Consider the following 25,761-nt stretch of genomic DNA (forward strand, 5'->3'; position numbering starts at 1 on the left):
AGGAGAGCGCTAATTCAGCTGCGGCAATCAGAGCGGTGGCATTTCCTGCCGGCGCCCGGCCCGCCGGCGGATGCTGACACCGCCGCCCGTCACCGTGCCCCGCGGCAGCGCCCGCGTCCTTGCGCTGCAGCCGCGGTGGGCGCCGCCGGTTGCCCGGCCGCTGCAGGGAAGGGGCTCCCCCCGCGTTGCCGGCGGTTCCCGCCGCTCCCGCCTCCCGCTCTTTGCGCGAGCCCCGCCACGCGCCGCAGCGCCCGCGCGAGCCCCCGTCGCACCGCCGCAGTGGCCCCGCGCCGCCCAGCACGCGCCGACCGCACGTGAGCGCGGCCGCCCCGCCACCCGGGCGGCGCGGAAAAGTGTGTCACTGGGTGAGGGGGGCGGCCGGGGGCGGGGCCGCCCGGCGGGGCGGGGCGGGGCGGGGCGGGGCGGGCCGTGGTGCCGCACTCTCCGCCGCGGCTCCCGATCGCTTTTGTTGTAAAGGGGAGGGCGCCGCGGCGGGGACGGGCAGCTGCCGCCGCTCTGACAGGCGACAGCGCGGCCGCCTCCCTCCCTCCCTCCCTCCTGCCGCATGTAGGGCTGCGGCGGGGACACACAGCTGGGCAGATCAGCCGCCGAGCGAAGCCGCGCCGAGCGCAGCCCAGCCGTGCCGGGCCCGGCGGAGCCCAGCGCGGCGCCGCCCCTGCCCCTGCGGGAGGAGGCCGCCATGGAAGTCAGCGCGGGTAAGCGGCGGGGCGGCCGCTACGGGCTGGGGAAGGGGTGGGGAGGGGGGCTTGCAGGGTGGCCTTGGCGGGCCGGGCGGGTGCGGGGGTACAGGCGGGGGGCGGTCGGGGCGCCGCGGGAGTGGGGGAGCGCGGCGGGCGGCGGCGCTGACCGGTGCCGGCCCCGCCGGTGGCCGGGGCGGCCGCGCGCCGCCTCACATGGACCCGCCGGGCGAGCCATGTGCGCCCTGTGTTTACGTTCCGCGCGGCGTGCCCGCTCATTGGCCGTGCGGGGCGGTGACGCGCGGATTGCATAATAGTGCCGGGGCGGCGGCGCGGATCGGCTGGCGGCGCGGACACGTGAGGCGGGCGGGCGGCCGCTGTTTTGGTGACCTACATTCGGGGTGGCGGCGGAGAGGGGCGCGCTGGGGACACGTGGGGCCGCGCCGCTGCGGCGGCGCCGCCGGCCCCGCCCCCGCGGCGGCCAGCCCCGCCCCCGCCGCGCGAGGCCGCGGTGGAGCTGGGCGGGGGGGGGAGGGAGGAGGAGGAGGAGGGAGAGCGGGCGGCCGTTGGCGCGGTGCGGGGGCGGGGGGCCCGCACGCGCGCGGCCGTGTGCGGCGGCGGGGCTGCCCGCGCGCCCCGCACGTGGACCGGCCCGGTGCGCGGGGGCGGCGTTGTGTAACGGAGAGGGGGCGGCCGGGGGCAGGGCCGCGCCGGGCCTTTCCAGCCCGGCTCCGCCTGACGGCGGGGAGAGCCGCAGCCCCGGCCCTGCGGTGCGGAGCGGTGAGCGGCGTGCCCCGGCTCCCTGCTGTCTTTGCCGTCTTTGTCAGCGAGGGCGGTGAATGGGGTCGGGGGTGCCGGCCGGGGGAGCCCCTGCTGCAGCAGCATTCCCTGGCCGCCTGGAACGATGAACGATGTAGCCGGTTCGCCTCTGCGTCCTTACCGCTTTCTGCATCTCCGTGTAAATGACATACCCGCACCTTACCGCGGGCCCCCCGCCGAGTAAACCCCAATCGCCAGATGGGACCCCAAGGGCTGGGGGTCCTCATAGCTCTGCCTAACGTGGCTCAGCGTGGCCAAAGGACTCGTTTTACCACCTCAGGCGAAGCCCCGTCAGTCCCACCAGGCGTCGGGGTCCCCATCTGCGGGGTACCCCTGTGTGCGTGCACAGGGATCGCTTTGCCTCTGCTCTTTGTTTTGAGTTGTCGCCCTGTGCTGCGATGAGATTCAGCTTTTCACTCCCGGTTAAACAAAAGTAGGGTCACAGGGAAGCGTCGCTTCTAAACTAACAAAAATATTGGGGATCTTGGCTGTGACGCAGACGAGACTGCCAGGCTCCCTGGGGTACGGGAGCAGCCCAGCTCTCTGGGGCTCCTCAGGCTTTCAAAAGAAAGGGGTGAATATCTGCCCCCTAAGACACACTCTTTCCATGCTCCGCTATGACATTGGCGTTACCCTTGAGGGAAAAGTGCATCTCTTTATGAGGCAGGGTTTAAAGATAACGAGGCGAGGTGGCAGCGTGAGGAAACGTGGAGTTCCCTGCCGGGGCTGTGTTTGCGTGTCCTGCTCTGCCCCTTGCAGATAAGGATGGCGCCTGCTGAGCAGCTGGGTGCCTCCCTTGGACCGGGTGGACCCGCGAGCTTTGACCTGGCACCTGGCAGAGGCACGTGCGGTGCTGGGGGATAGCAGGACCTTTGCCAAATAGATTGTGTCTCGCACCAGCACAGGTGATTGACAGTGTCTTTTTTTCTCATGGCGTTGCTGTGACCTGTGTGTCTGTTGCAACCCTCCTTTCTCCAAAAACCTGATCCTGGATGCGTGCTATGCCGCGTGGAGGATTTCTTAAAGAAAAAAAAAAAAAAAATCTGTGCAGGAGTGACCACAGCAGTGGGGCGTAGGGGCACCAGTGTTCAGGAACGTGAGGAGCAGTCTGCCTGTAGCGCACTTGTCACACGACCGCTTGGTCTGACTTCTGCTCCACAGTGGCTCTGCCAGGGGATCCTTGACTGCATGCTCCTCAGGGTGTTGGTGGCGGTTTCCTCAGTAGAAAAAAAATTAAGCGTTAAAGAGGAAATAGGCCAGTAAAGCTGCCACAGAAATGCTAAGAGGACCATTATAGCTGGTAAAAGTAATGAAAATTGGTAAGTCAGAATTTCTGCCTGCAAGCAGTGATACTTCCAGGGTTGTATAACACCGCTGCCTAATAGGCGTAACAGCCTTTTTCTGTGAGGAGGCGATGGCTGCTGTGAGGGGCTGCAGCCCCGACCTGCCATGCCAACTCAGTTGATTGAGGACTCTGCAGACACCAGTGCTTTTTTCCTCCAGAGGAAGCCAGTCCATGGCCGTTCTAAAGTTTTTAATTCTTACTGGTCTGTGGAGTTCCTTGCTGCTCAGTGTCCTGAGTCGTCTGTGAAGAGAATTTACAGAGCAATATAGGCATCAGACAGAGAAGATGCTGAGTGCAATTTATTTAAACAGTTGTGTAGCTTTCGCTGTTGAAATTTTTGTGTGAAATAGCGAATGTTTTTATATTTTGACTTTTGAAATGCTGAGTCTTGGAGACAAACTCAAATAAAGTGAAAACAATTTCTCTTGCTTACAAGCAACAAAAAGGAGCTTGTGGGAAGGCAGAACTGCTCCCAGGTCTGCCTGAGGACAAAAAGCTGTTTCATCCGAGGGATTCTCGTGTGTCAGATTGCGAGACGCGGCAGGACAGAGACTGTTTGCAAATAGCAGCCTGGCAGTCAGAGTTTAGCTGCTGCTGGAAATGCTACGAAGGTTTGCAGTCAGACAAATGGTGTTCAGTAGGCTAACCAGGCTGCAGCACTATTTCTTTCCCTTGCCCTCTTCCCTTCGGCGTCGTGAGCGCCTCCCATTCCTTCCTTTCTGTGCCTTTGGCGCGTAGCCTGCATGAAGTCTTTCTCTTTGCCCTACTTCTGTCCCTAACCTGGCTTGTTTGCATTCTGGCTCCACAGCGCTGTGAAATCCTGTCTTTGCTGTGGCTCTAGATGAGCTCTGCTCAGAGGGCAGCCAGGGAAACCCTCCATGCCCACTGCCCTGTCCTGCAAGCACCATGGCTTGTTGCTCGGTCTTTTGGTTCTGCCATTTCATCTCCACCTGGATCGTGGGAGACTGATGAGATGGGAGAAATGGATGGGGCAGATTGGGGGTTCAGCCGTTGAAAACGAATGGAGAGAAGCGAGCTTGAGGGAGGGAGGGAAAGGCTTGCGCCCAGGAACACGTGATGGCTGGGTCTGGCGGTGCAGGGTCACGGTGTGGCTCACATGGCAGCGGTGCATGTCTGCTTGTTATGTCACTACATGCCGCCTTTTTTTCTTGCCTTAGGGGGTGTGATAGCTTACATCAGCTCTTCAAGCTCGGCATCTAGCCCAGCCTCATGTCACAGCGAGAGCTCAGACAGCGGTTTCCAGTCGTCCTCTTCGCCTGTGCCATCTTCTCCAAACAGCTCCTCCTCAGAAAGCGGCTGCAACGGCCGGAGCAGTGAGGGCTCTGATGGGGCGCCGAAGAGCGATCGGCTGGAGGAGACTATTAAAACAAACCAGTCAAGTGTTGCTGGTTTGACAAAAGGCCATAATGGAGTCACAAGTATGTTTGGTGCTGGTTCCCAAAACCACCATTTCCCCCTTATATGTTACAACCCCATATATTATAACCGTGTGGCTTGCTGTGAAGGCACATAGCAAAGCCTTCGTTTTTATGTTTTGGCATTATATGTATGGTAATTGGTATTGCCATACAAATACTCATAGATGGAGGTCCCATTGCTGCTCACTTCAATCAATACAGTGCAGCTTTACTTAGATTTTCACTAGTGGAAACCTATCTTAATAAAAATCAAACACCTGCTTAAAAAGATGCAAAGAGGTAAAAGTAATAGTAATCAGAAATTGCCTTCAGGGGTATTTATGGATCTGTCTTGCAAATCTAGCTTCTCTATTTTTTTCATACTCCTTCCCATGCCCCTTCACCTTCCTTACCTCCAAATTTCTTAGAGGATCAAAATAAATACATTACCAAAACATATTATATTTACATAGCTGAAGCTGGAACCTTTATCTTTTGGATTCCAAGTCTTAATTTGTGGGTGTGCAGAACAAAGTACTCATAAGCTGGAACTAAAGGACAGTCTTTCAAAATGCATTTGACAATCTAGCTCCAGCTGTTTGCTTCACACTTTTTTTCTGTAATCAGAGAAGATAAATGATAAAGAACTATATTTGAACAGTTTTGAAAAATGACAGGAATCAAACTGAGGACTGGAATGGATGTTTCAGTGAACACTCAGCTGGAATTCAGACTAGTATTTTGAAGACTGAATTCTTTTATTGGCAGAATTGTTTTATCATTTTGAGTAGTTGTGAAGCTGGAATAAGTATCTAACACTTTGTTGGGTTTTTTTTCTTTCTTTTTTTTTTTTTTAATGGTCCTACACTGCATTCTCAGTAGGAACCTTTACTTCCTCTTAAAAATTCACTAGCAACTAGGTTTTTGGTATGAGGGCAGAGGTTCCTGAAGATGAGACCTGCTGTAAACTGTTTAGATGTGTAGATAGATAGATAACATATTTCTCTGAGTACTAGCTTTGAAAAAAAAAATAAAAAAAAAAAAAAGAAATTTTGTGGTTTCATACTTTTTCAAAACCTTAAAAAAAAAAGGTTGTAGTTCCTCTTTACAAATGAAACCCAAATGTCAAATAAATTGTTTTTCTGGTAGAATATGGCTCTGCAGGAGTATTTCCAGCTGTCTGTTGCTTACTGTTAAGGTAACTTTGTGGTTACTAAAGTCACTGGTAAAATTCCCGTTGACTTCAGGGAAACTAGTGTTAGACCAGCACTTAGGACTTGCAGAAAATCTTTATTGAGAAACTGAAATAAAATAGGTGGGGGAAAAACTGAAAAAACCCAGACCATATGCGTATTTACAGGGCTGTGAAGTTATTTTCAAGTTCAAGTGTGCAAGCATGCCGTTCTGGATACGCACTCAGATTAGTAGTCTTTATGTATGTAGATGTGGCTGAACCACCAGTCCTAAATTGTTATCAGATAGACAGAGTGTATGGCTTGTTTCCAATATATAATAAAATAAAGTGTCCTTTAATAGTTCTGTTTTTAAGAAAATATGTTTATTCTCTGTTGGGGAAGCTATAGCCTTTATATGGGCTTACTTGTCCTGATGGAAAAGCAGATTGAGCCTGAACTTTGGTGGCCTAGTTAACTAAATGGTCCTTTTAAAAGTGCATAAATGTAAGCAGACTTTCTGTTTGTAGAGTTGACTGCAATGCTACTGTGACTGAAATTCCAGTGTCCAGCTCTGGAGCCCACAATGTAAGAAGGACACGGGCTTGTTGGATCGAATCCAGAGGAGGGCCGCAAAGATGATCAGAGGGCTGGAGAACCTCTCCTGTGAAGACAGGCTGAGAGAGTTGGGGCTGTTCAGCCTGGAGAAGAGAAGGCTCTGGGGACACCTTACAGTGGTCTGCCAGTACCTAAAAGGGGCTTATAGGAAAGATGGGGAGAAACTCTTCAGTGGAGCCTGTTGTGATAGAATGAGGGTAATGGTTTTAAAATAGAGGAAGGCAGATGCAGATTGGACATAAGGAAAAAAAAATAGAATGAGAGTGGTGGAACACTGGAACAGGTTGCCCAGAGAGGTGGTGGAAGCCCCATCCCTGGAAACATTCAAGGCCAGGCTGGATGGGGCTGTGAGCCACCTGATCTAGTCAGGGATGTCCCTGCTCCTTGCAGGGGGGTTGTACTAGATGACCTTTAAAGGTCTCTTCCAACCCAAACTATTTTATGATTCTATGAATATGTGCCCTCTCCCTATTCTGTTGAGTGCTTCATGTTTGTCTTTCCATCCTACCTCTCTTGCACTGGTACCCTCTGAACTGTTCAGGGTTCTTATCTGTTCCTCTGCTGTATTTTTTTTTAATATGTTGAACTGACTTGATATATTTTGCTTTTAGTCCAGGTTTTAAAAGCTGGAAACGTCTTCATGCAGTTGTCATTGGTTTTCTATATCCTTGACTTTTCTGTTCTGATTCTAGAATTTAATGGCATGGTTCTTCTTTGCAAAGTCTGTGGAGATGTCGCTTCAGGATTTCATTACGGTGTTCATGCCTGTGAGGGCTGCAAGGTGAGCTATATTTCTGCTCACCTTCCTGCTAGTGAAATATTCTCCCCACAAGAGAAAAGGGATGATACTGCTGAAAAAAAATACCTGTATGCTTCTCTGTTAAACTTAAATCCGAGAAATTTCCGACAGTGTATAAGTTGTAGGAAAAGGCAAACCACTTAGCAATACACAGCACTTCCCAAATTCTGCAATACTTTCTGTTCTTGTCCATTGTCCAATCCTGCCTGACCTGGAGTGCATGGCAGAGAACAAGAACTGGAGACAGAGGTGGTAAGGACTATGACCTGCAAGACATGTGAATGTTAATTGCATTAAGAGATAGTGGGTGTGAGCTGTCACCTGGGCTGAGATGCAGAACAAAACAGCTTTGGAAAAGCAATTCTTTACCATGGGGAAAGCAGGAACTGGCTGCTTGCGTGTTCACACATCAGTAGATCTGTATTTTCTGATACAGTTAACACTGCAAATTCTATGTTCTGTGAAGGGAATTTATCAACCTAAGGGTTATGTGAAAGAACCACCTTTGAAGGTCATACAGTGCAACAGGAGGGTTTTGTTGTCAGACTATGGACACTGAAGTTGAAAGGTCAGATTTTTGACTTTCATCTTTGCACTTGATGTCATAGGAGATTGAGGGCATATCTTACAGACTGTCAGTACAGTGACAGAGGTAATACTTGCTCTTAGGTGCTGACTATGCAGGGAACAACTTAGCATCTTCTATAGTTAGAAATCATAACTTGTTTGCGTTATTCACAGATCATACACAAAGTCACGAGAAATAGCAAGTTCGTTAGAATCCTTTGGGGCTGATGGCTCTGAAGCAGCTGATGAGATAGTGAGGTTTCCTGTGCTTGTGGAGAGGTGAATCTTGGCAGGAGAATTTGACATGTGCTGTAATAATAGTTGTGGGGGTTTTTTGTTTGTTTATTTACAGGGTTTTTTCAGAAGAAGCATTCAGCAAAACATCCAGTATAAGAAGTGCTTGAAGAATAACAACTGCTCTATAATGAGAATGAATAGGAACAGATGCCAGCAGTGTCGTTTCAAAAAATGCCTGTCTGTTGGGATGTCAAGAGATGGTACGTTGCTGTACTGAGCAGTTGATCCTCTGAGAGGAAATCTGCTGCCCACCTCAAAACCGATTGCTAAGAGTCCAAAACTACAGAAACACAGCAAGCCCTGCTGTCAGGGTCAGGTTCCCTGCCCAACAGCGTTTAGATCAGCTTGCCTTCTTGCTCCATGATTGCTGAACTGGTAACGCAGTACTGGCCTCAGAGCTGTCCTCCTGTCTCTGGAGGCTAGTGCAGTGGGATACGCTGCAGTGGTCTGTTAGGGGGACGGCTGTAACAATTTTGGTTTTGAGTCTCAATTTTGTTCTAATGAGTTAATATTTATAACTGTATCTTGCCTGAATGTGAACCAGACTCTTCTCTTTTTCCTTTTTTTCTTTTCTTTTTTTTTTGTTTGTTTTGTTTTGTTACTGTTGCTTTTTCAATGAAAGAGAATTCTGCCCAAGCTGATAGCCTTAGAGTAATCATTACAGAGCCTAAAGAGTTAGGTTTGGGTGTCTGGAACAAAAGTTTATCTGCTCCTTTTTTTTCTTTTCTTTTTTTAAATTTTTTTAAAATTTTTATTTTCTTAGAGGAAGGGGGAAAGGGTAATGTCGAGCTGTGTCTCTGACCACCTTACTGGCTATCTTCTCCTTGGGACTTTTTTAAAATGTACTGCTGAAAGCGTAGTTCATTAGTCTGCTACAACTTGCTGTCACAAACCAGAACTCTTCCTTCTGTTTCACTTTTTAATTTTCTCTGGGTGTTTATTTCACAAGAACTAGGAATCCCGGGCTGTTAATTTAGTGGGTGGAGTGTTAAAACTTATTTTGAATAATTGTTCCGAGTTCTTGTCATGCATAGGAGTTATTTCATCCCCTAGGCGCTTGTTTGCACATAAGGTTGCACCTGCTTTAATGAAAGAGATTTAGTTATATTAATGATGGACTACTGCATGAACATAATTACATCAGTCGAAACTGATTATAAGCCCTTGTAAGGCTGTGGTTGGACGGGATGGTAAAGGCAGTTGTAGATTCCTTAGGACAGGGTCAAAGTGCTGCAGCCACAATGATGCCCATCCCCTTGCCACCAGAAAGTGTCCTTGTCAAGGCAAAGTTACCAGGAAAATTTGACAAGGTAAGCTTCATTCAGCATTGATTCTCTTAACTCTTTTGGCAAGTTGTATAATTGGTCCATGAGAAGCTGTCTTGTAGGACTTCTATTCAAATGTGATATGAACTGTGTTTAAATTCAGCTAATTGTCAGCTCACAAAGTTGTAGTGATTTAAATGATCCAATCTTAGAGCCTGACACTTAATTAACTAATACAACTGTGTGTATAGTCCATAGCCAGGTCTGTCGCAAAAGAGAAAAAGGCTTTTGAGATCGTGTGCTTTAGAGCTGCCTTCTCTTTGTACATAAACAACAGCATACATTTTGTATCTCACGGCTATCCTATGCCCAGGAAGCTCCTTGACTTCAGTGGTGAGACCCCTGTTGTAGTATTGGTGAGAGCAGTTAAAATCTTCCCTTAAAAGGCAAGATTTTTGGTTGGAGTGTGTGTTCTGTGTGTATGTGCGCTAACACTTTCAGGATTGACTTTTTTTTTTTTTTCTCCCCACTGCTTTTCATTTCTCCACCTTGGTAGCTGTTCGATTTGGCCGTATTCCCAAACGTGAAAAACAGAGGATGCTGATTGAAATGCAGAGTGCCATGAAAACCATGATGAACAGTCAGTTCAGCGGTCACTTACCCAATGAAGCATTAACAGAACATCAAGATCAAGCACCTCAAGGAGACCTTTCCTCCAAGCCCAAACAAGAGCGAGAAACCATTAAAAGCCCTTCTCCCCCTCCTAGTGCTGACATGGCGAAGGAAGAAGTGATCGGTATGGTCACTAGGGCCCACAAAGACACTTTCATGTACAACCAAGAACAGTCCCCAAACCCAGCAGAGATGATGCAGTCCCAGAGTGGGGAGAGAGTGTCAAAGAACACCGAGCAGTACCTCTTGAGCAGCGAGCACTGTGTTAGTGGGCTTGGTGGCCCTCAGTACCCTGAAAGTGAGCAGCACCTTGGTGGACAGTACAAAGGGAGAAACGCAATGCATTATCCAAGTGGGCAGGCCATGTGTTTCACAAATGGCCACTGTATGAACTTCAGCAGTGGCTATACTCCGCGACTGTGTGATAGGATCCCAGAAGATGGCTTTTCTCCAAACAAGAATGCCACTTACTCTTGCAGCACTGGAGGAAGAATGCATCTGGTATATTGATATCAATTGTTTTATTTGACTTGGTGAAGGGCGTGGTGATGGGTGTGATCCAGCTGTGCTTCTGTAGTTGGTGAAGCTGCACACAATTGGCACAACTGCTGAAACTTAAAATAGTGACACAAGTTTGATAGCACAAATTGTGATGAAGGAGAGTAATGACTCAATTTGTGTGGAGGATTTGAAATCATACAAGTGGTGGGGTTTCTTGGCTTGGTTTTCAGCAGTCTGAAAGTAGACTAATGTCAAAGAGTATTGGTTGAAGAAAACTCATGGTTTATTAAACTGGCTTAACTTAAAAATGAAAATAGGAGTTTATAAATTCCCTTCTTCACTCATTCCTCTTGAAGATTTCACTTTAAAATAATCTACACAGTCAGATATGCTGCATTTTCCTTAAAGGTGTTCAGAGCAAATTTCTGGGTTAAGACCTCAGGTCTAGGATTTTAAGCTAGTTTGCATGCCTTGCTAAGCTGGGTTTTGGGGAGGGGGAGTTGTTTTGTTTTAATGGGGATAGGCTGATTCTGTTACAGGCAGTGTAAAATACAGGTTCAGTGGGACCTGCAGGCAATGCATCCTTCCCCCCCAGGACATCTTCAGATCTGAACAGAGGCAGAAGGAAGATGCACAGCTAAACTACTTGAGAGAAGTTGAGGGTCTTTTCTGTAGTATTTGCACAAGTGAGGCTCTGAAGACACTTCTCAGTACCTTAGATGACTTTGCTAGAGCATTTTCTCGCTGAATTCTTAACAAGGATGCTTCCTGTTTTCTTGCATATGGGCTTTGGGTTGTTTTTTTTTTTTTTTTTTTTTTCCTTTCCTTAACAGGTCTCTCCTGTTTGCCTTGCACCTGCTGTTTCTCTGCCATTCAGGCAACCAGTTCTGTAAGCCCCTTAAAATAGACTGTCCTTCTCTTTATCACTGGAACCACCTGGGATGAGAGAACATAACATCCTCGTTCTCGTCCTGCACTCCTGTTGAGAAGCACGAGCCCCTGACCTTTCTGAAGTACTTAAGCTGCTGGTGTTTTTCTTCCTCTTAGTTTGTTAAAGATACTTCACAGTTCTTGAAGGCCCCTGAAAGTCTCAACACAGTGAAAGCTGTTTTGGTGCTGGATTTCTGTTTTCGTTTTGTTCTTTGGCTACTGCATATGTGGACCATGCCATCCCTAGCAGGCTCTGACCTTAATTGCAGACTTTGGACACTGCACTATGGTAAATAGTAATCATTCCCAACCTTTCTTCGTTGCAGGGAAAGTATGTGGAGTCACTACAGCAGCATTCTTGACACGCCTGGGAAGCAGAGGTTAAATCTGTCAGTATGGGCAGGCATGGAATGACGCAGCCTGCAGAGGCCCAGCCAGTCAGTTTGACCTGTGCCTAGCAGCTGCAGGGAGGTTTAATGCAGACGACGATGAGGAAACAAACCCAAATCCAGCAGAGCAGTGCAGGTCCCTCCATGTCCCTGACACAAATGAGGGTTTTGCCTGAGAACTAACTCAGTGAGACCAGGATCTGACCAAAATGAGTTACTAGCTGTAAGGGAGTGTAATTAGGCTGTGAACCAGTATAGAGACAGATGTTCAGGGCTTCGGTTTTTTTACTCAGTACCCCCACAACCAGAAAAGCAGAACAGGTTGTTCCTGAAGAGGTTCTGGATGACACCCTTAGGTTTAGTTTTAGGTAGTCTGCAAGAAGCAGGGAGTTGGACTTGATGATCCTTATGGGTCCCTTCCAACTTGAGATATTCTGTGATTCTGTGAATCTTGGGCAGAGGTCTCTCAAGAGAGCTTAGATATAATACACAGTGGGGGAAAGTGGCAGTTTCCCCTTGGGACTGAGTTGCCTGGGGATTAGGGTAAACTATCATAGGATGAGAAGTTGAGGTGATTTTTGTGTCCAATTCAGAGCAGGATGCTGAACCAGAGACTCCATATTTTCAGGGAGTACTGTACTTTTTAACAATACCTGTGTGAACTGTTGCAGTATCATGGACAGAGCAGTGGTTAGTGTCTGCCGTGCTTCTCGTTGACTTTTCCTTCGTCAAAATCTTTCATGATTTCAAGTTTATGGAAAAAAATCCCACTCTACCCCACAAGTAATCATTTGGTTTTGGGCATTGTCCTCGGACACACAAGTGATGTTGTGATTCACAGCTGAACCAAGAAATCTGCAATTCTGTTCCTTCTCTTCTGGGGAGAGCTTTCTGCATACTGACTGCCCAGTTAGTAACTGGTATTTGGGGAAAGAAAAAAAAGAACAACCCTGAAACAGAAATGTATATCTGTCTATCTCTGTCTTGTTTTCCGTAGCTGTTGCCAAATACATACGCACGCACACGCGTGTATATACCCGTTGAATATATTGTAATGGAATGTCCTAAGATCCACGCAAAGAATTGCTAGGCAATTATCAGATTCAAGATGCCCTACAAAAGCAGCATAGCTCTGATGAATTACTAATCTAGTTCACTGGTTTAGATTTGCTTTGTTGACCTTACGTAGGATTACATACACCATAGTATACTTGTAAGGAATACTTAAAGGAATTCTTGTCCTTGATGGTGACAGGTGAAATGAATATTAAAACGTTTAAACTTCATTAAATGATGTAAATTTTAGAAAGCAGAACTGAAAAGTATCTCAGAGCATCTGGTTGAGTTTTACAGAGGGAGTTTTTTGGCAGTCAGCCTTGACTGATACGCCTGATCTCATTGTAATGGATTCAGACTTTCCTACAAAAAATCGCTGTATGTTTCTACAAAAGAAAGAGCATTTTGTTGTTTTGTGCCTGAGCAAAATTGGAATACCAGTTCCTTGGTCCTCCTTCAGTGAGACAAGTAAAAGCAAACATGTAGGACAGGAAGGTTGTCCTGGTAATGAGGGTGTAAAGCTGTGACTCAGGAAACCAAGGCTCAGTTCCTTGCTCTGGTGATGGCACCTTGTCACCTTGACTGAATCACTTGAGGTGCCTGCAAAACAAGAAAGGTATATGAGAATGAGTGTAGTAGTGACTGTGAGATTACAATCAATTGATTGTGAAATAGCAATTAATTCTGAGATTACAGGGATAATACCAGTAAGAGAAATCCAGACGTCAGGCATGAGTGACATCAGGGAAGAATATAATAACTTGGGTTCCCTCATGTCTTTTGCTGCAAACAGTGTTGGCATTTCCAAGGTCAGTAAATTTAGAAACAAACTGCTAATGGACTGGCATGGGTTTTTTTATTGTTTGTTTTAAAGGGAGGGGGAGAAATCCAGTTGCTTTGGGACTTAACTGAGGAATACTGATCTTTTTTTCTCTACCCATCATCATTGCAAAGTTTTTTTGAAGAATAAACCTGCTTCTTTCAAGTATTTGTCAGTACTTGGAATTGTATCTTTAAAGAGTTGTTTTCTGCATATGTTTTGTAAACATCAGGTCTGCCCAATGAGTAAGACTCCTCACGTGGACCCAAACAAGTCTGGCCATGAAGTCTGGGAAGAGTTTTCCCTGAGTTTTACCCCTGCAGTGAAGGAAGTAGTGGAGTTTGCCAAGCGCATCCCAGGTTTCCGAGATCTCTCCCAACACGACCAGGTTAATCTTCTGAAGGCTGGGACCTTTGAGGTGAGACCACTGTGTGTATATTGTGGACCTGACAAGCTGTGCATAAGACTGACCCGCTTAAGGACAGAAGTAAATAAAACTGAGTTGTATGAGGCAAAACCAGCTTGTTTGTGGATGCTAGCTCTGGACTTCCCTTAAGCTGATGGTGTCCAGTGCTTCTATTTGGTCAAATCTTGGTGAGCTGTCCCTCTTCAAAGTAATTCAGAAGTGCTCAACCCTTTTATCCTTTTCTCTTCCCTGGGCATTAATAAATGGCTAATGAGTTTCTTGGTTTTGTATAGCAGTGGTTACTTTGATAGCTACCTTTGCTTAGTCTGGAGAGAAGCAGACTACATCTGGAAGGGTGGATAGTTTAGAAAGCTATCTATTGACTTCCCAGTTTTGTAGAGGAATGGATTTATTGCTCTTTATGTCCTCCTTTCTGCCACTGTGCTCCCTGACAAAGCCAGAGCATCTGTCCTGACCAGTCGCTACCAGCCTTTGGTGGCAGCTGGGAGTTGCTGAAGCCTCTGTCTCCAAAGCAGTAGCACTGATGACTGGCTGTTCTGCTGCAGCTCTACATACTGTGTACCAGCTGCAGCCTGCCTTACTCTAGACTAATCCCACCAGCTCCTCGTGGATACGTTCACCCACTTGCGAGCACGGCATATATGTGAATTAGGGGTGTTAAATTTGGAATGATACCAGAGAGCTCAGTGCTGTCTATAATTAGTGACCTTCACCAGGGAACCTTTACTTAAGGTTTTAGTTGCTTTTCCAGACCCTTGTGTCTATTGGAGACCATGCACATTTTATAAGTATTCAAATATGAAGTTTAGAGGAGCTGAAATCCCAAGTATTCGATGTTACTGTGCTTTTCTGGGGAAGGTAGAATTTGCGACGCTTCTGCTCTTGTTTACGTGATTTATTCTTTCAAAGAGAGGTTCTGGATTTCATATTTATCTGAACTGAAGATGTTTCTTGTGTAATGTGTTGGATCTTCTATCTACGTTTATACAGCCCGGTTCTAAAATGGTTAATTGTGGGGTTGGAAGGTACAAGTTGTACTGGAAGACTTGGTCCCTGGAGTGTGTTGGTTTCTTTCTTTCTTCTCTTCTGCTGTCATGTGTTTTTCACTGTTATCCTTATTCTTGACCTTTTAGTATTCATCTACAACTCCTGTAGTTAAGGGCTGTATTTTCACTTTTTCAGCTACAGCCTCTTACATTGCTGTTTACGTTACACAAAAATATTGGTTCCTTCCTCTGCAAAGTGATATACTGTCCAGTGCCCTCCAGGAGGGTGGAAGATCAGGCTTGAACTATTCCTATAATGTAAAGCCTTACCTTTTGCAAGTAAAATGTTTTGTATTGGCCTTTCTTCACCTCAGGCTTTTCTCAAGCCTCATTCATATGCTTTTTCGCCAGTTACAAGCACTGCTGATACGAAGGTTTCTATATCCAGGGGAATTAATAATAATGTATGGCTGCATGCTTATCTCTGTTCACTTATTTATAAGAAATGGTAATGATTTCTGTTAGTGAGCTGGTACCTGTAGTTAAAGGCCTATGTGGCATCTTAGCAACAGAAAAAAAAAAAACAAACCACAAAAATAATACTGCAGAGCAGTGGAAAAGAAACTCCAACAGGATTAATGAAACCATTGCATTAGAGGCAAAATCATCTTGAAAGCCTGGTTGCATACAAGGTCATTTTTGTCTTCTGGGTAACTAAACTGGGATATCCTGACATCTGCATGTTAATAGAAAAACCTGAGTAAAAGTGCTGCCTCCAAGCCTGTTTTGGCTCCCTTGAGCACCAGTGTGTGGCTGTCTTGGCACTGTGCATATTGGCAGCTTGTGTTCAAGGAGTGCCCTTTTGTTTGGGGGTAAGACGACGCACAGAGACAATGTTGGTGCAGAAGCAGTGTAGCTGTCTATATTCACACACATGTAAGCTAAAAAGCCCTTGTAGAACTGAGAGTACTGGGGAGCTTGCTATATCATGGTGGCGTTTTCGTGGCTTTTTATGGCAGCCAGCTCAGAAACAGCAGTGAGCCTGAAATAAGGAACTCAACTGGATTTGAGCAGGTCTTTACCTACGTCCACAAGCCCCCACTCCAAATGTAGTTGATGGTAGAGCTAACAAGCCCCTTGAATCTATTGGGGTAGTGACTCAGTTTTTCCACAGACTCACAAACTTGATAATTTGGCTGCAGGTGATGGAGAAGCGAGCAAGCACTTGCCTGTCTGGAGGTTTTTGTGTGCTTATATTGCAATGGTCAGGTGACAGGGTTGATCAGGTATATCCTCAGCATGCACAAATAGGAGCCTGGCTTGAAGTGAAACAGGATGAATCAATCATGTGCTGTACCATAGTGTAAACTATTCCTCCTTGGGTTAGAATGGTGACATTGAAATCTATAGGCGAGGTCTTTGCCTTAGTGTAAATCAGCAGAGCTTCATGGGCTTCAGTTTTGAATACCAGCATTAATAGAGGTTGCTCATTATTTAAAGTTTATGTTTCTAAAGCCCAGTTCTGTAAGGGGAATAACATTTTGAACCAGAGAGTTGTCAAGAACCTCGTGGGTCACTGCTAACGCACAAGTTCAGCTTTGTCTGTCTACCCTTTGTTTCCTTTTGTTGTATTCTGAGGGCTTCTGTACCTAGGTTTCTGCGCTCTGTAGTTAAGGTCATCAAAGGACATATAGCTTAGGTGACAAAGGTGAATTATATATAGTGCTCATGTGTCCATCAAGATTGCTGCATGTTATTTGGCTGTTTAAATTTAGGAGCAGGTCATATGCATGAGTGGTGTTTGAATTCTCAAACATTTTTCATTTTTTTTGAACCCTCCTTTTTTAAGCTTGTCAAAGGCACTAGTCTTTGCTGAAAACCTGGTTCTCCTCTCATCTGTAGTAAACATTTAAATTAATGCAGTTATGTAGGGTAAGTGAGAAGAGACGACTGTCACCCCAAGAGATTACAGCAAGTCTGAAGTTTTAACCAATGCCAGTTGGTTCATTTTCTCCAAATAAGAAGGCTGTTGTGTGCAACTTAAACCTTGAAAATGCAAATAAGGTTGTTGAACATGAGCAAATGAAACTTTACAAGCCATTCCAGAGGGAAACATTTCACAATACGACTGAGAAACCACAAGAGAAATTTCAGCCCAGAGGGGTAAGTTCAGTATATGTCAACTGCTCCAGCCCAGGTGCTTATACCAAAGGGGTATTCCCAGCTGAAGCTACAGACCAGGTGCTGGTTCAAGCCCTCCGTCCCTAGCCTTTTGAAGGTCCTATGTGTGGCACCTTTTCTGCCAGAGCTCATTAACATTCCTGTGGGAGCAGCAATGCGGCATGGTTCTTTCCCAAAGAATGCCTAGTGGGCCATATCATCAGGTGGTGTAAATCAGCATTGTTTCAATGGAGCTGCTCCAGTTTACACCAAGCAAGAATCTGGTTCAATACCTTCATTTTGCACCTCATAAGTGTGGCCAAGAAAACATTTATTTTAATGCTCTGTACGCCTTTGGCTGTTCGGTGGCTTAAGCAAGTTGTCCTACTGGTGTATTTATGAATGGCATTGTCTTTCTGGCTCAGGCTGTCTGAGGCTTAAATTTTAATTTTCCTCCCTTTCATGTGCTATAGTCCCTCCCCTGCATCCCCTTGCTAATTTTTTCACTTATTTCTCTCAGACTACTAGGCCAGAGCTTGCACTGTTTTTTACAGCTCAATAGCATGCTGACGGTTTCTGAATATAATGCTTGTACAGCGCTTAATGAGACAGTTTGAATGATCCTAAAAGGTTTAATTTTTTCTTTGGCTTTTTCTAGAAATCCATCTATATTTATCTGTTCTTGTTGTTCTTTTTTTTTTTTTTTTTCTTTCACTAGGTTTTAATGGTACGGTTTGCATCTTTGTTTGATGCAAAGGAACGTACTGTCACCTTCCTTAGTGGAAAGAAGTACAGTGTGGATGACTTGCATTCGATGGGAGCTGGTGATTTGCTCAACTCAATGTTTGAATTTAGTGAGAAACTAAATGCCCTGCAACTTAGTGATGAGGAAATGAGTCTGTTTACAGCGGTTGTCCTGGTATCTGCTGGTAAGGAGAGAAAGTTAACTTACATGTTTGCCAAATTCTGAATATGACTCTCTATTAAAAGATTTCTGAAAAATGTTAACCTTGTTATTTCACATCTAAGTGCAATTTAGTAAATTTTAAGCTACTGGCAGCTTGTAATTTACTTTTTTTACATACCTGCTCTTTCTAATATTTGCCTATTGTAAAAATGTGGCGATGGGCTTGTCTTTTCCTGCTATTTTCTATTGAATGCAAAAATACATCTCGTAGCTGCCCGATGGCTGTTTAGAAGCTATTTGTCTGACTCATCTAAGTTCCACAGGACAGCATCAGTGAAATTACTCCTGACTTGCACAGCCTAAGTCTTGGGATAAGGTGGTATTTTTACTTCCAAGTATCGTCATTGATGTCTATTGCGTGTCTTACTTAAGTCTAAATCCAACAGTTTGATCTCTGCCTATGTCAGCAAGAAAGCCCTGTTCATCTGCATTGTGACTTCTTAGCGCTGAAGGTCTGCCAATCCCCTAACATCTTCACCGGCCTCATATCTTGTTTCAGTCCCTGGATATACAGAACACCCTGGCCCAGATTCAAAGAAGGATTAAGCACCTACTTCTGTAGTATTATCTAAAGCCTCAAATTAGGCACATTAACTCTGTGTACAATGCCTGGAATACAAGATGCAGAATCCCTTTGCTGGGTAAGGAGCTCTCTAGGCATAGCTAGCAGGAATGCTAGTAGTATCCACTTCTTGTGCAACAAGCCAGCATCTGAGAGCCACTCACTTCTTGAACAAGTGCACCACAGAAGTGGTTTAAACCCACATCTTTCTTATCAGGGAGGGGCACTCCAGGCATGGTGCTGTAGGGACAGGAAGCCTCTGTAAACAAGGTAGAACACTTCAGTCTAATAGCTTTGTGCATGGCCTAACTGAAGTGTGTTAGCCCAGGATGGAGCAGCTGTAGCCTCTTCAATTTGTAAGCAGTGATAATGAGCAGAGGATGGTACAGAGTTGGCAAGCTTCAAAAGCCAGAAGGAATGGCAGTGTGAAGGAAGCATGGCACTGTAGTCTGTTAGGGAGAATGGTAGGGTAGCAGAGAGAAATCCAGAGTTTTAGTTGCTTTTCCAGACTCTGCTTTACAAATTTGATATTTCTAAAAATAAATTGTTGAGTACTAGAAACAACCTTTAAAATACAGTCTGAGAACCAGGCCTCTTCCCTCCTTGTGCAATGTCGTAAATAGGCTACAGCCTCTGTTCTTGCTTGCTCAGCTGCTGGGCCCTAGAATATCACAGTCTCTGTGCCTCCTGTTTTGAGTGTAAGTGGCTGTATCTGTTTTGTTAAATGTGCTTTGAGCACAGAGCCAGCCCCTCCTGGCCTTTTCAGCGCTGCTCCATGCTGTTGCTAGCTCACAGTAAGGCTTAGCTTAGGGGTGGTATGTAACTTGTACAGTACGTCATGTCAGAGCTGTGTAACGGGACAAGAAGAGGAGATGTTTGGTATTCAGGCTTCTCACAGCTGCTGAGGATTTTTCAGATCATGGCTTTGGACATTATTGCTACCTTGTGATCTGATCTGCAGTCTGATCATAACCTTCCTGGATGTCTTCACAAAATACTTCTAGAGTTTTATAAAGCACAATTTCATTGGTCTTCTAGCATTTGGGCCCAAACCTGCATTTGTACCATATTCCAGACACAATAATAACCTTGATCGTCGCTGTGACTCCAGCAATTTTCAGACCAGCTTTACTCTGTAGCTTGCAACTGAATTGAAATGCTGCAGTTGTTCCTTGTACAAATGAGTAAGCGAGCAAGCTTCATGCTTGAGTGGATACCTAAGAAGAACGGAAGTGCCCCCACCAGAGCTCCTGGGGAAGATGCTTGCAGTGCGAGGGCATGCCGGGAGGAGAAGGTGCCTGTAAACCTGAAGAACTGTGAGCATCTGTCTGTTGAAACAGATCTTGATAGACAGATCGACTGCACCCCACCCCTCAACGAGGAGTGTGACCCAGAGAGTCATTTACCATAAGGTGGAAGCAGAGCTCAATTAAAGAAGGAGCAAGAGTTGAGGAACAGCATCAGAGAGAATGACATGGAGATGCAGGTGAAGACAAAAGATGTTGTAACTGGAAGAAGAACTGAAGGAGGAAGATTAAGGCCATTAAGGTCGTCTTCATCTCAGAATGCAAGTTACTCAGAGAAGACTGAAAGGAAGACAGTTGTCAAGATTCATGTGAGTTCCAGAATGTGTGTGACTGTTGAATCCTGATTAGGTAACTTAGAATATAAAATACTATGCTGCAATATTTTAAAATATTTTTAAAAGACTTTCAGCTGTTTAAATTTTTTATAAAAAATTTTAGTGGAAAAAAAAGTTCATAAGTTTCTAAATAGTGCTTGTCAGAAGCATCTCGACATGACACTGGATGAGTAACCACTCTTATGAGGAATATTTACAACGTGCAGAATGAAGAAGCAGGGATAGTAGCAAGGAATTTGTGTAACTGTGTACATCCGCTTGTTTTGGTGTCATATGGCAAAGAAAGAAAAAGCAGGGCATACAGTGAGGATGTGGAAGAGTTTCTGGTGGTGCTGAGGAATTACCTTGGTACTATTCCAAAACTAAAAGAATGCTTCATCTCTGGCTTCTGGATGTGTTGAAGACGGAAAGGACATAGCAAGATGGATGTTAGGCACTGAAGAAGGAGGAAGCAAGATGGAAACAAAGCTGAAAGAATGTAGTTCGTGCAGGTCTAGAAACCAGATAATCTTTTAACTGAGTGTGATGCCTTGTGGTAGAAGAATATAAAATACACACCCTCTGTTATTCTCTCGTATTGGGATAGTACTAACAAAAACTTTTGCTGGCCACTGGGAGCAACTGGAAGTAGACTGAGAGGGAGAAGACTTGGACTAATTGAAGAGAGGAGGCTACAGTAACTCACTTGAGGCAACCAGGAAAAACTGGACCGCATTCTTGTGCCGTCAGAGGCAAGGCAGTACTGCCATCGCTCTACAGAGCTCTTGAGAAACCTCATCTGGCATACTGTGTGCAAATGTCATCCTCGCTCAGGATAGAGCAAACCTAAGGGTTTGGTGAAGTGGGAGTCGAGTGGGACAATTAACTTAACAAATAAAGGCAGAGAAGCTTCTCTTCACTTGTGCTGTCATGGAGAGCAGCTATCAAACCTAATAGACAATCTTCACAGAAGAGTGGAATATGTGCTAATAAACATGGTTTGATATTAATCAGAGTTCATAATTGTTAGAGTAGAAGGTTCTGGGACAGTCTCTGTAAAGGAACAAAACCAACTAACTGCTTCAAGATGGATCCTTAAGTGGATTATATAATAATTTTTCCCATAGTGGGGAACTGCAGGGAATAGTCCAGAAGGACTTCTTTGACTGTTCACCTGAGAAGTCTGATTGGATTGACACTGACAGCATAAGGAAGGGACTCCCACTCTGCCTGCGCAATCTGACTCAGTGCTACTCCAGAAAGCTGTTGTCATTCTGTGTCCCAGTTCTGCAAAGTGCTTAAGTACACGTACACATCAAAGCACATTTCTTTTCGTGTCCATCACTCGTGTATGGATATGCCCTGCTGAATTTACATAGCGTTTAAGAACAGAGGCTACAGCTTGGGAAAAACAGCTACTGTGCATGGTTATTAGGTGAGATGTTTTGCTTAAAAATTCATCCTTCTAAGCTGCTTACTTAGGTTCCACCTAAAGAAAGCAGACATGTTCTTAGATACGGCTGTCTTGAAACGGGTGCTCCAGGCGTGGGCTGAGTGCAGTGTGTGAAAGCACAGTATTTTTTTGATGTTGAGACTTTTCTTTTCTTCCTCAGTTGGGAATTTTTGAGTGCATCATGTTTAATTTTATAAGTGCTTCTGAACACACTCAGAAGTAACGCCCAGTCTTGGCAAGACTTCTAGTCCCTTTGTCCCTGGGGATCCCGTTGTGCAGATACTAGTGTGACTTGTCCTGAGTGAGATTTCCTCCTCAGACATGAACCTCCAGCTTAAGTTTAGGGTTCTATGTCCAGCCTTGAGAAATGTTTGAAATTTTTACTTCAGAGTCCCCTGTCTCTCTCCTTGCATTGAAAGTTGTGATTCAGCAAAATTTTCAAGCATGTGCTTCAATCTGTCCTTTTCTGGAAATATGGGTAAGTGATTAAATGCTGCCAGCTCAGTGTGAGATTAGTACTTTGCAAAGTTGACGCTAAGTAACATTTGAAAGACTTAGGTTATGTGGGTTGGAAACTTCTGACCTAAGTATTTAATTTTTCTTGTACTTGTTAATTTAGTGAGTGATTCTTGCAGTGGCTTTGTATTGCAAACTACATCTGTTCAAGTCTCTTTTTTTCTTCTTTTTTTTTTTTTCTTCTCTCTCTCCCTGCCCACCCCACCCCTTCTCTTTAGATCGCTCCGGAATAGAAAATGTCAATTCTGTGGAGGCACTTCAGGAAACACTAATCCGTGCATTAAGGACCTTAATCATGAAAAATCACCCAAATGAAGCCTCTATTTTCACAAAACTTCTTTTGAAATTACCTGACTTGCGTTCCTTAAACAACATGCACTCTGAAGAACTCTTGGCCTTTAAAGTTCACCCGTAGGCCTTTAGGTCTCATTTGTACTTGGACTTGCCTCGCATTAAACTGTTTTGTGCTAAAATATGTATTTATACAGTTGTACCACTTGTTGGAGAGAGAGAGTTCACAGACTGTGAACAATCGATAGCTGTCCCATAACCATGCAATAACGCTTCAGCAGGTGCTTTCAGCTAGTGGAGGCGCAGCATTCAGAGTCCTCCCAGATGTCCCAACCCGGCTGTGCCACACTTCTACAGAAGAGGTTGCGATGAGCCCAAGTAAACACGGACTGTTCTTTCACTTAGAAGAAAGAACCACCACTGCCCTCTCTTGTAAACTGAATGCAAAATAGCTGTGTATGTGCATACAGAGCATGGAACGAGGTGGGAACAATCCTGCGCTAATAGGAGAATGGAAGAGCTGATTTAATTGGTCTTTCTCTTATCTAATAGATGTACGTCTGTGTCTCTTGATAACTCACTCATGGTTTCACTGTTGTTATTCCATTAAACCCGATGGAATGATTTCAGCCTGCACCAACTCTTCACTAAGCGTGTGTTCATGCCATGTGTATATAATATAAATAGTTAAGTAATGAGTGTTTATGGCTATATAAAGTACAGAGTTGTGTGTATATATGTGTATGTATATAAATAGCTCTATACATAAAGTATACATATAATTTCTTCACAATATTTTAAACTGTGAAGGAATTTAAACTTAAAACAGAAGGTGATCTATGGAAAGAACCAAATAGATGCACTTTGCATATTGCTGAACTAATTATCTGAGCATTTCTAATTTTTAGAAAACATCCAATTTGCATTAATATGCTGTGTTTGTTAATTTAAAAAAAAAAAACACAACAGAGTGGCACCAAAGGGGCAGAGTCAGCTTCAACTTCTGTAGTGAGTTCATAGAGAATCTCAAATGGAGATGGTTGATTGTGGCACTAATGAGATTCGTTGTCCGTTGCCACTGAGGTTCTTACATTCTGATAAAGCTTAAAGAAGCACCAGATGCTCTTCAAAAACTTCAGCACAGCCAGAAAGAAACTATCAGATGAGTAACAGCATCTATCAGAGAAAAAAATATGGGAAAAATGTATCCATGGTTGCGTTTGGGTGTATGCGTGTTCTGTGACCATTTATTTCTTGCAATACATCATTTTGCTGCTTCATTGCTAAATGAGGATTGAACACAGAAATGTGAGATTCCCTGTGTCTTTTCACAATTTGGGCTTTGTGGTTCCCATGCCTGTTCTTCTGGAGCTCTCCATTGGTGTGTGTGTGTGTGTGTGCGCAGAGAAGGTGCACTGGATGGTCTGGATTTTTTTCTTAAAAAAAAAACCACAAAAACCAACCAAACAAATGGGACTTTTTTTTTGTTGTTTATGCCAGTAGCAAATTACAAAGCAGATCCTCAAGGCTTAAGATTCTGCTGCTTTTCCATCTAGGAAGGCGGCTCTCTGTGGGTTTTCTCCATTTGTAGCAGGATCTGGCACCAGAACAGAGGGATTAAAAAAGTCAAAGCAGTTGTGTTAATTAGTTATGTTTATGTTTTGCTAATGTGGGAAGCAGATGCTCCATTACCCTTGTGTTTGGTTAACTTACCTTAGAGGTAGCCTTCTGGGTCTCTAGCGTTTGGAAACACTACTCTGCGGAGGGAGAGACCTCTCTGTTCCTGCGTTCAGATGTGTGCGATAGCTTGGGCCAGGAAGCAGAAAGCTGTCGGACTGCAGAGCTCCTCGCCGTGCTGGAGCAGCTCTCGGGCCGCAGTGAGTCGATGGGAGTCCTTACGGCTGCTGTGGAGCTGGAGCAGAGGCAGACGTCTGCCTGCCCTTGAGCATCAGGAACTGGGCAGAGGAGGGGAGGTCTGCACCCTCCCATGGCTCTGGTCACTTTTGGGCTGGGAGATTTCCCCTCAGAAAGTGGTAAGGAGTGCTGGCCCCGGGGCCGAAAGCAGGAGGGGGCAGGTGCATGAGGAAGAGCTGGGGAAAATTCGGCTTTAGCCTTGGCTGAGGAGCAGGAGAGCACACCCTTTGCTCTCCTCTGCAGCTGCTGCAGGGAGAGCTGTCCTCCTGCTTCAAGCTACTTTAACCACTGGATAATGGCCTCTTAATACATACAGTTTTGCTATCCAAATGTGCTATTGGGGCATATTGTCCTAATTTCTGTTAACAGTCTGCATCCTACCAGTATTATTTGTTTGAGAGCTTCACTGAATTACGCATTGAACCATTCAGACTTTAGGAAGGACACAGTCACATGTTTTGTATTATTTAGGAGCTGAAATGACTTCTTTGTAGACCCCATTTCAAATGTGGAAAGTACAGTTAACTCTTGGTTGTTCAGGGAGGGAAGGAGGCTTCTTCCAGAGATTGCCACCCTGCAACTGTGTTTTGTTGTGTTTTGGGTTTTTTGTTTTTGCTTTGTTTTTTTTTTTTTTTCTTCTTCTTAAAACTGTATTATTAAGCCTTTAGGAATGTATAACCAGGACTGAGTAATTAATGCTTATTAAATTTTTAGTTAGATTGACCATGTATGCCTATAGACAGATATTCTAACTTGTGCAATTTCATTTGAAATAATCTTCCTGTACATAATGGAAAAACTCATGTAACAGAAAAAAAGCCCCAAACAGATTGACTGAACCAAAAAAGTTGATTAAAGTACGGTTCAAAAGTGACCCACATATTACAAGCCCTAGCTGGACTTTTAGAAGAAAATCTAAACTCATCGTGTTAGCCGTGTATTGTGAGCTCTTATTTTACTGTGTCACTGGTTATACACTTGTTAAACGCTGAGATAATAGACTTCATGCCAGGCATTTGAGTACTGTAGATTGGGTCATTGCTGAAAGATTAATGTACTGTATGACTTAAATGAAATTTTTATTCTTGATTTTTGTTCTTGTTTTAAAAGATTAAATATGGGCATTATGTCAGCAAGCTAAACTGTGTGTTCTTTGTATTTGTCTATACAAATTCTGGAGGGGAGGGCAGCACGCAGAGGTGAACAAAGCAGCAGTAACGGATGGGAACTTCAGCTGCTGTAAGGTCACGGGAGCTGCTCTGGTGCACGGTGGCTGGGGGCCTGTATCTCCCTCTGCTTGTGATACTGGTCTGTCTTGCCAGGTGGTTGGACGGGGTTTTATGGCGCGCTGGTTTACTACAGTTAGTGGACTTTTTTGGGTAGTGACATTAAACTAGATAGTTACTTTAAATACCTTCATTACTTTCAGGAATATAACTTCGTAACTGAAAAAAAGGATAAGGTTTAGTTTTTGGCAAAGACAGTCTTAAAGGGAGGT

General features: G+C 45.1%; 1 protein-coding gene across 3 annotated transcripts; it reads left to right on the top strand.

Annotated features, from left to right (window-relative positions):
• The first annotated feature begins 454 nt into the window (after window positions 1-454).
• On the top strand, window positions 455-25,405 carry NR1D2 (nuclear receptor subfamily 1 group D member 2). 3 transcript variants are annotated; one of them, XM_086742672.1, is made up of 8 exons: window positions 459-716; window positions 4,041-4,301; window positions 6,763-6,851; window positions 7,789-7,933; window positions 9,555-10,171; window positions 13,599-13,784; window positions 17,658-17,868; window positions 22,277-25,405. In XM_086742672.1, exons 1-8 carry the CDS (start codon window positions 701-703, stop codon window positions 22,471-22,473), a joined length of 1,722 nt encoding a protein of 573 aa, XP_086598798.1. In that variant the 5' UTR covers window positions 459-700; the 3' UTR covers window positions 22,474-25,405. The 3 variants fall into 3 exon arrangements, with proteins under 3 accessions (XP_086598799.1, XP_086598798.1, XP_010116882.1); XM_086742673.1 differs by lacking the exons at window positions 17,658-17,868; window positions 22,277-25,405 and adding an exon at window positions 16,703-16,896 and having other exon boundaries at window positions 455-716; XM_010118580.2 differs by lacking the exon at window positions 459-716 and having other exon boundaries at window positions 3,971-4,301.
• Window positions 25,406-25,761: the final 356 nt, after the last annotated feature.

The sequence above is a fragment of the Chlamydotis macqueenii genome, chromosome 2 (genome assembly GCF_036417535.1).
Source record: "Chlamydotis macqueenii isolate bChlMac1 chromosome 2, bChlMac1.mat, whole genome shotgun sequence".
Classification (NCBI taxonomy): Eukaryota; Metazoa; Chordata; class Aves; order Otidiformes; family Otididae; genus Chlamydotis; species Chlamydotis macqueenii.